At 27.6% G+C, this 10,121-nt stretch overlaps 2 protein-coding genes across 2 annotated transcripts; one reads left to right on the top strand and one right to left on the bottom strand.

The window, feature by feature from the left end:
- Window positions 1-481: 481 nt before the first annotated feature.
- On the top strand, window positions 482-1,600 carry LOC110631035 (protein LURP-one-related 5). The gene is made up of 2 exons (XM_021778737.2): window positions 482-861; window positions 959-1,600. Exons 1-2 carry the CDS (start codon window positions 601-603, stop codon window positions 1,391-1,393), a joined length of 696 nt encoding a protein of 231 aa, XP_021634429.1. The 5' UTR covers window positions 482-600; the 3' UTR covers window positions 1,394-1,600.
- Window positions 1,601-7,783: 6,183 nt separating this feature from the next.
- On the bottom strand, window positions 7,784-8,747 carry LOC110600364 (stellacyanin). The gene is made up of 2 exons (XM_021737206.2): window positions 8,336-8,747; window positions 7,784-8,176 (listed from the first exon to the last, which is right to left on the bottom strand). The coding sequence occupies exons 1-2, from the start codon at window positions 8,532-8,534 to the stop codon at window positions 7,881-7,883; spliced, it is 495 nt and encodes a 164-aa protein (XP_021592898.1). The 5' UTR covers window positions 8,535-8,747; the 3' UTR covers window positions 7,784-7,880.
- Window positions 8,748-10,121: the final 1,374 nt, after the last annotated feature.

Here is a 10,121-nt window from a genome sequence, read left to right as displayed (position 1 = left end):
CGCTGACCATGAACCATGACAGCTAAACTCACTTCCTTCTCACAAGTTACTTTTTGTTGCTTTGTAAGAAACTTTCCTTACTTTTTTTTTATTTGCTTCTTTGAAAACTTTAGAAAATCAAGTTATGATATCAGATTTGAAAGCTTAGAATTTTTTATTATTTAAAATATCAAAAAACTAAATATTATATATGAAAGATTTTTATTTTTTTTTTAGTTTAATGTGTGACAAGAAATTCGATCAACTATCGATTAGTTTAATAATACCGAAATTCTTTTCCAGATTTTCATCAAAATCAAATTATTAATATATAATATATGTATGTAACGTCAGCCGCCGAACACCGTCACCATCAGGATCGGTGTCCATTTCATCAAAACTTGGCGTGTCGAACTGTTGATAAGCAAACCAGCCATGCACAAAATTGTCCATATGCCACTTCAACACCCAGACCCGACGCTTTCCAAAATCCTACCGATTTCCTCCTCTTTTTTTACAGTGAACAGAGGAAATACACCGCAGTAACATAATCCAAAACAGGCAGGCCCACATTTCCAAGCCGCTATAACTAGCAGATGCGCACTTCCAACCTCTCATCCAATGATCTTCTGGCTGCTGCCCCCGAAGATTTGTATGGCCAGAAGTGGGGTGATCGTAGACGTGAAATTCTGTTTCCAAGAGGAAATTAACCTCACAGTTCGCAAAACCTCCGTCTTCTTTCCTGGAGACGGTTTCATCGTCTATAATCCTGACGGAGAAGTCATCTTTCGATTTGATTCTTACGGTCCAGATTCCCAGCCTAAGGATGAGCTAGTTCTCATGGACGCTTCTGGCAAGTGCCTCCTCTCCATCCTTCGAAAGGTTTGTTTGTTTGTTTGTTTAGAAACGAAATCTTTTCCATAGCAGAGCTTGCTGTTGAGTTGTGGTTTTTTTTTGGGTTTTGATGAAAATTAAGCAGAAACCGAGTCTTCATCATCGGTGGGAGGGCTTTCTAGGTGAGAGAAAGGTCTGCAATGGTGATCATCAGGAGGCAATATTCAGTGTGTGTAGATCAAGCATCATCGGACGATCCAGCTTGGTGGTGGAGGTTTGTCGAGATCCCCGTGAGGAGTACTACATAGAGGGTAATTATCCTCAGCGGCGGTGTAAAATTTACAGCGGTGGTGCTTCCTTGGAGAATTCATTAAAGCAAGCGGTGGCAGAGATCAAAAGAAAGGTGGACCCTTCAACTCATGTGATGCTTGGCAAGGATGTGTTTTGGCTGTGTGTTCAGCCAGGGCTTGATGCTGCTTTTGCCATGGGATTAGTGCTTGTTCTTGACCAGATTTACGGTGATGATGATGGTGGCCGCCTGGTGGACCCTACCTTAGAGAACGCTACTTCTTCTTCTTGAGTTTTGAATCTTAAATGGATGGACCAAACCTAATTTAGTTTCGGTCCAATACAATTTTTTAATATATCTGTGATTTAAAAAAAAAAACCATCTTTTATTAACTGTGTGAATTTTAATTTGCATTATAGAACTTTTTGTGACGATTCAATTTGAATTTCGCATTTAATATCGTTAAATCAAAATTTATTATATGTGTTTTGGAATTTATATTACTCTACTTATCAAAATCTAAGTTGATGTTACTCATAGTTCATGACTTCCTATTATTGTAGTGAGAGTTTTCAGAGATTTTTTTGTTTGAGATTATAAATCTTTTCCATACTGGTTCTGCATGATTGCCTTTGCTCTTATTGGACTGGTGCGGTTTCTCGCCTCAGCTCGTTCAATCATGAGTGTACTCTCTTTTTATTGCGTAAAGTTGTACTCTCTTCCTATTGAATGATATTGTGCATAGTTTAAATTTTTTCTCCATTCATACCGATAATAGTTATAGAATGAAAGTCGTTTTGACTTGCCCAATGCTATTGCATATTTTTATTTTTTAAGTTTTTTATAGGTTTATAGTTTCAACGTAAGTAACTCACTTTCCCGATGACGATTGATTTAGTGGATATATAAGTATTCTCGACTTTATAGATAGTTGGCTTAAACACAATTGAAGAATAATTTTTTTTTTTAAACATTTGATATCTCTATCTATCCGATTCCATATATGTGTTTCATTATCAATTTTCCGCCTCTTTTAATTTTGGTTGGCTTGTGGTTACTTTACTAATTTAGTATTTTTCTATGGCCTTCATCTTGCCATTTAAGGCTTTAGCTGCTATGTTTAGTGATCATCTTTTTTTCTATCCCCAATGATGTTGGCCTCTATAATTAAAGGGGACGGTTTCTCTTGTGTTTGTTGGGTGGAAAGTTGGGTTGTATTTTGGATTATTGAATCTACATTCATGTGAATTTCTTTTTCTATTTAACCTTTTGGGCTCTATGATTTTAATGGTTCTTGCCCCATTTTGAATTTATTTTATAATATGACCTCCTTTTACCAATAAAGCATCTATATTGAAAAGCAAAAAAAGTGAAGATTTCTCAAAGCGGTCACTACTAATAAGAAATAAAATAAATAAATAAAAATTTGATTTATCCCTTAAAAATTTTAAGGGAAGGAGACAATGATCATGAAATGATTAAACAAAATCCTGTTTTGAAATAGCCTAAAAATTTAATGTGTACTTTATATAGACCGTTTTGTTATTGCACTTAACCCTATAAAACAGCATCAGACCGTTGTACAAAACATAATTTTATTTTTTCTTGAAATAATAAAATATTTTTTCTCTCTTTCTCTCCCTTCCATTATTATTTTTTTATAGAAAATATGTTTATTTTTTTAAAATATTCTCCACCTTAACTTTATATTAATTTAAAATAAAAAAATAATTTATGGAATAATTTATGTATATTTAAATATATAAATATAGTTATTAAAAATCATATTTTATTTATGTAAAATTTATCCAGGAGTTTTATATTTTTCTTTTTTAAAAAACCGTGTTTTTTAATTTTCTACTAATGAAAAAATATTAAAAAAATTATTTTAGTGTTTTTATTTTCTTTATAAAATTTAGAAAACGTAAATTTATTATTTCTTTTTTAATTAAAATAAAAAAGTTAAAATGATAATTTTTAGTTCTTTTAAAAAAGAATAAAATACTTTATAAAAAATATGTATGCTTTCTGTAACTAAACACACTCTTAATTTCTCTCGCATTGCCGCTTCAAATGCATCTAGAGTGGGTTCTTACAATAATTTGAAACAAAATCCTAGACTATGTTTGGTTTTAAGTTTTTATTATAATTCTTAATTTATGAATTTTTTATGTTAGTAGAGATCGAAATATATTAATAAATAATAATAAATATATAATAATAGTTAAAGTATGAAAGTTTTTAAAATTTATTAAATGTGAATATTTAAATTGTGAAGTTATGTTTAATTATAAGATTTCGCGATTATACGAAATAAAATAGACATTTTTAATTTTTAATTTACATGATGATAGTTCTTTTAAAAGAAAATGGAAATACTTGGATATAAATATATAAAAATTAATTAATTGTCCAATTTTAAAAAATAGAGTAATAAATCTGTTAGTTATATAAAAAAATCATAAATTACAGTATCAAAAATCATGAATTTATAAAAAAATAATAGATTACAGTGTCAAAAATCATGAATTTATATATGTATGTTGAAAATCAAATTTAAAATTTCATAATTTTTAGAAATAACTCCAATTAATACTAATTATCTAAACCTCTGCGATATAATATCAAAGTATTTGTTAAAATAGTTTAAACTCGAAACTTAAAAGAATTCTACAAAATACATCAACCCTTATTTGGCCATATTCATTTTATAAGAAAAAAATTCAAAAATTATGCAAGATTTATATTTTTCTTAAAATAAAATTTTTTTAAATTAAAAAAAAATTGAATTCTCCCCTTTTAAATAAAAGAATTGTTATAAAAAAATAAATTAAATTTTTATAAAATTCTTGAATCCAAATATAGAGTAAATGAATTGAGATTTGCACTATTTTAGAAGGAAAAAAATCTCAAAAAATATTTTTCGGTTTGAGGTATAAGCAATCTACACTACAAAAATTTTCAGAATTACCAACGGATTTTCCGTTGGTAATCCTATAAAAATCCGTTGGTAAACGAATTACCAACGGATTACTAACGGATTAGGATCCGTTGTTAAAAAGCTCGTTGGTAAATTTTTACCAACGACTTTGAAGTCCGTTAGTATTACTAACGGATTTACTAACGGAATTTCCGTTAGTAATACTAACGGATTTACTAACGGATTTTAAATCCGTTAGTAAATTGGGACAAATTTTCAGGATTACCAACGGATTTTTCCGTTGGTAAATCCGTTAGTAAATTTATTGAAAATTTAAATATTTTTAAAATAATTATTATTTCAATTAAATAATAAATTTCATTATTAATATTATTTTTTATTTATTATTTATTATTTCAATTAAATAATAAATTTCATTATTAATATTATTTTTTATTAATTCAATAAGATTTAAAATTATATTATTATTGTTACTAAGTTTGTAATTTATGTCCAATATTTATTAGAAATATATAGAAAGTAGAAATAAGAGAAAAGTAGATGAGAGAAAATGATAAAAAAAAAAGAATGAAAAAAGAGAAAAAAAAATGATAGAAAAATAAAAATTATGAAAAAGAAGGAAGAATGAGAGTAGAGTAAAAAGATGATAGAAAAATGAGAAAAAAAGAGAAAATGATTAGAGGAGAAAATAATAGAAAAAGTATAGATAAAAAGAAAATGATAGAAGAAAATAATATGAGAGGAAATAATATGAATGATAATTATTGAGAAAATTAAGAATAAGAGAAGAAAAGGAAGAAAATAATGGAAAGAAAATAGAGAAAGTGAAAGGAAAATTATGGAGGAAAATAAAGAAAATAATTGAAGAGGGAAGAAAATGAGATAAAAAATTATAAGAGATGAAAGGAAAATAATAGAAAAAAAAATGAGATAAGAAAGTGAAATGAAAGAAAGTAATAGAAAAAGAAAGAAAATGAGGGAAAGGGAAAGAAAATGGAAGAAGTAAAAATGATAAAATGAATGAATGATAAAAGGAGAAAAGTTGGTATTATACTTATAAAAGTAGATCACTAACGGATTTACTAACGGATTCAAATCCGTTAGTAAATTCTGAAAAAAAAAGCGGGCTTTTTCCCTCCAAAAATTACTAACGGATTTTTAAATTCGTTAGTAAATCCGTTAGTATTACTAACGGAATTACTAACGGATTCAAATCCGTTAGTAAATTCTGAAAAAAAAAAGAGTGGGCTTTTTCCCTCCAAAAATTACTAACGAATTTTTAAATTCGTTAGTAAATCCGTTAGTATTACTAACGGATTTACTAACGGATTCAAATCCGTTAGTAAATTCTGAAAAAAAAAAGAGCGGGCTTTTTCCCTCCAAAAATTACTAACGGATTTTTTAATCTGTTAGTAAATCCGTTAGTATTACTAACGGATATTTATCCGTTATTAATCCGTTAGTATTACTAACGGTTTACCAACGGATTTCAAATCCGTTGGTAATATTTTACATAAAATTTTTTATATTAAAATTTACTAACGGATATTCATCGGTTAGTAATCCGTTAGTATTACTAACGGTTTACCAACGGATTTTAAATCCGTTGGTAAATTTTTACATAAAATATTTTATATTAAGATTTACCAACGGATTTTTAAATCCGTTAGTAAATCCGTTAAAATTACTAACGGATTTTCATCCGTTAGTAAAATCCATTGGTAAATCACAACTTTCTTGTAGTGCTATTTATTTTGATATTTGATATGATGATTATTGTTAATTTAATTCCTACAAGGAAATTGTTTGTTATTAGATACAAAAATTAATTTATGTAAAAAATAAACATGATTAAAGTTTTCAATAGTAGGCATATGCTCAAAATAATGTATGGATGAATTTTCTATATATATAAAAAAATATTTTGTTAGTTTGCTTTGCCTACACAGTAGTATTATGAAAGAGATATCACAATAATAATGAAAATTATAACTTGCATCTAAGGAAATTCGCTAAGGATGTTTCGGCAATGTAAAATTCCTCTTATATATCTTCCAGAGAAAAAAAAAATCCACTTATAGGATTAGAGTTTTTGAGTGTACAAAACTTATTTGCGTATATGTATCCAATCCAAGGGCTTTGCTGGGTAATTGATGTGGAGGCTCAGAAGTCAGAGCCAGTTTGGCTGTGCATGTGTTGCCATTCTGTGTAATATATATGGGGTCTTATATGGCAGCTTCCCAAGGAAGGTAAGTAAGAAAATAAGCTTCCTTGAGAAGTTGCATTATTAATGATTCAGCTTCTTGTGCTGAATAATTTCCGTTTGGTTGCTGCTGTGATTTCCATCCTTGGCCGTTCTTGCTCTAATTTCATGCAGCAAAACGTCACTTATGGTAGGCCACCCTACGGGAGACAACATAGAGAATTTAGGTTTTGAAGGTATTAGAAAGAAAAAAAAAAAATAATCATAATGAAAAATTTTGAATGAATCTTGATGACCGCTGGTCTCGGGCATTTCAGGTCGCAGTCAATCCCTCATAGGGAAGTCAGGCTTAAAATCTATAAGATCTCACAATGCAAGTCGGTCTATTAACACACAATTCAGACTACATCCGAGTAGGCCGAATAAACCGGAATCCAAATTCAACAAAAAGAAATTCAACTTACCTGACTTGATGAGTCGGTGAGGAATGTACCTATTTATACCACGAAATTCTTTCAACTCATTAACTCATCTTGCAATAATTCCAATTTATTAAACGAGGAAATTGCATTCTATAATTTATTTATGAAAATATTTTCTCTTTCTTTTAGTTTAATTTATTTTACATTAATTTATTTTATATAAAAAAATTTTAAATAAATTCTTCCATTTCAAATAAAAAATTTAATAAATTTTTTATTTTAAAATTTAAGTTTTCATTTGAAAATATTTTTTTATTGAGAAAGTTAAGGAATTTATTAATTTTTATTTTATAAAAGAAAATTAACCCATTACAGTACACAACACATTCCAAGAAGTGATTTTATTAGTCACATATATTATCTAGATCAGTAGAACAATATTTTTCTTATTTCTATAAATACAATAATAAATGAAATAGTAATAAAAAATTATGGAAAAGATTTTGAAAATTATAAATTTAAATAATTATAAATCATAATATCTAGAGGAATGCATATAATTAAAAGGGACGGACATCCATCCAACCAAAAAAAATCTTGATTTTGCATTTTATGTCATTTCACTCAATTTTCAGATTTTCCCTCCCAAAGTTAGATGATTTTATTTGAAGTTATAATTATTACTTAATTATCTTAAATCTAGCAATTAAGTGGCACATCGTTTTCAATTGTATTCCTATTGTTTCATTAACTTTCGATTTAGAAAGAAATAAGAATCCATAATTAATAATTATCATACGTGTAATAGTAAAAAAGTTCATTAAATTAATAATTAATTAATTACAAAGAAGATGAAGAAACGTGGCAAAAATAATTGTGCATGGCTTCATTCAGTACATATTCCCTTATAATATTTAAGGTGGAAGCTTAGATCTTTGAAAATACTCACAATTTTGCTGATCAAGATTCTTGGCATTTTGCCTTTTCAGGTTAAAAAAAATTTATTTGTCAATTTATTTTATGATAAATTTATTTATCAAAAAAATATTGGAAATTAAATGATGTAGCCATGGAAATTATATTAAACAAAAACTGCTGCTTTATGAATTTCAAATAAATACTGAATTATTATAATTATTATTTCATCAACAAATTAACATACAGCTTTATTCCAATAGAAAAAGAGGGAAAAAAAAAGTCCTGGAGCTTCACTTAAATGTTGGTCAAGAAGAGGATGAGTATGGAAGAGATGACAGCAGCCAAGGAACCAACGGGAAGGGAAGGAGCTGCAGAGGGCGGGGGTGCTATTCCATTTCCAACTTTGATCTCCACCTTCATACCTTGCTCGCAGTGGGTGCCAACGGAGCAAACAAAGTATCGTGTCCCATTTGCATTAAGAAGGACACTAACTCCGCTTGTCGCTAATATAATTCCTGTTTTGGTGCAATTTTCATATTCCTCTTCGCTGAATACTTCAGTTGCTGTGTGTGTCCCATTCCATTTGAACACTGCAAAATTCATGTATACATACATAAATCATCATCCCATCTAAGAATTTGATCAGTGCATGATTACGACCACCATGATCAACTTAAGAAATTAGACATTTAGTTATAATATCAAATCCGAGAAGATGAGTGAAGGCTAGAAAATTAAATAATGCTTACAGACAGAGTCCCCAATCTGAAATGTCTTGTTGTTAGCCCAGTCCTCGTAGAACTCGACAGAGTTGTTGGGAGGAATGGTCCATCCTAAACTGTCTCCAACTGTATATGTTGTAGCAGCATTAGCACCATGCAATGATATTGCCAATGCCAAAGCTGAAACAATAAAAAACAAGCCAACCATGCTCACACGGCTAGACATGATCTCAACTGTTAAATAATCGGCTCAGGTTTGGTCTCCAATGTATTTCTCTGTTTAAAATTCTAGCTTTTGATCTCTGTGACTTTTGATTGGAATTAACGAGAATGGATATATTTGCAATGTTGGGTGTCCTTTCGAGGCCTAGATATATAGAGAGAGATTAGGATGAACTATATCCAGACTGGTTCAATTTTATACCATTGGACACCCAGACACGTTCCTTCAGTTTAGAAACTTTACGTGCGTCTCTTTTAGACGCATCCACTTTTGGTCCCTGTTGAATTTTCGCGTCAAATTATTGAAGCTGCGTTAAAATATGAAAATTTTGAAACGGCAGGAGATGATAAATTAATAACAAAAAAAAAAAAAAAGAAAATCAGTCCTGTAGAACATTGGCTTGGTGTATTCAGGACAAATAATGTATGTAGATTGCTTGCCGAGGTAGTCTCCTGACAGAAATATGTTGTTGGCAGCAGCGACCCAGCCAGATGAGGGACAAGGAGGCATGGCCCTCCTGAAAGTATTTAGATAGTTTTATAGAAAAAATTACCATTAAATTTTTTATATATTTAAAAAATTTATTAATCATATTTATTTTAAAATTATTCAATTAAAATATTTTATAATATTAAATTCTTTAAATTTTTATTAAATAAATTTTTATTCACCGCCAATATTATTTAATTCATTTAATTTTAATTGTTTATTTAATTTTATCCTTCTTATTTTCTATTTTTTCAATTTAAAAAATTTATTTTTTATCTTTAAAATTTTAACTGCGATACATAAATTTTATTTTAAAATTATTCATTTAATATTTAATTTATTTTTATATGCTATTTTTATTATTAAAAAATAATTATTTCACTTAATTAATTTTTAATTTATTTATACAATTAAAATTATTTATTAAACTATCTAAATTTAGAGAAATAAATTTTAAATTTTTATAAATAAAAGTGTTTTATGAATAATATTTATTAATTAATGAGTTTTATGGACTATTTAAATTTAAAAATTAATTTAATTTTAAAAAATATAAATTTAATGAGTAATAGGTTAGATGATTTAAATTTAAAAATACTTAAATATAAATAAAGTATTATTTTTATAGATAATAGGGTATTATTTAAATTAAAAAAATGAAATGGAAATATTATTTCCATAGCTAATGATTAGATAATTTAATTTTTTTTAAAAAAATAAATTTTATAATAAATAAATATTATTAAAAATCGTTTTTATAATAAAATGAGAGATAATTTTTTTTTTAAATGAGAATCAAAGATTAAGAGAGTAGAATATAAAATCTCTTAAATTTAATTAGACATACTTACTATCAGATTAAAACTGTAGGTGCATGAGAGATGAGTTATTGATTGATTGATTATTAATTTATATTGAAAGATATATTTATAAATATTAAAAATGAGGTTGTTATTAATATATTTTAATCAATAAAAAATAGATAAATTATAATTTAATTATAATATTTTATAATTTTTTTAATATATATTTATTTTACATATTTTATTTTGATTAACCATTCATTAAAATTAAACTTTCTCAATAAAATTTTTAGATCCG

Source organism: Manihot esculenta, chromosome 14 (genome assembly GCF_001659605.2).
Source record: "Manihot esculenta cultivar AM560-2 chromosome 14, M.esculenta_v8, whole genome shotgun sequence".
In the NCBI taxonomy this organism is placed as follows: Eukaryota; Viridiplantae; Streptophyta; class Magnoliopsida; order Malpighiales; family Euphorbiaceae; genus Manihot; species Manihot esculenta.
The sequence above is the reverse complement of the archived record's forward strand: the minus strand, read 5'-3'. Positions and strand labels throughout refer to the sequence as shown.

Excerpts from the sequence above, each read along its gene's own strand:
- LOC110631035 (XM_021778737.2), top strand. The coding sequence starts at position 601 with ATGATCTTCTGGCTGCTGCCCCCGAAGATTTGTATGGCCAGAAGTGGG. Across the intron at positions 862-958 it reads TCCTCTCCATCCTTCGAAAG|AAACCGAGTCTTCATCATCG; the intron begins GTTTGTTTGTTT and ends AAAATTAAGCAG.
- LOC110600364 (XM_021737206.2), bottom strand. The coding sequence starts at position 8,534 with ATGTCTAGCCGTGTGAGCATGGTTGGCTTGTTTTTTATTGTTTCAGCT. Across the intron at positions 8,177-8,335 it reads TCAGATTGGGGACTCTGTCT|TGTTCAAATGGAATGGGACA; the intron begins GTAAGCATTATT and ends TGAATTTTGCAG.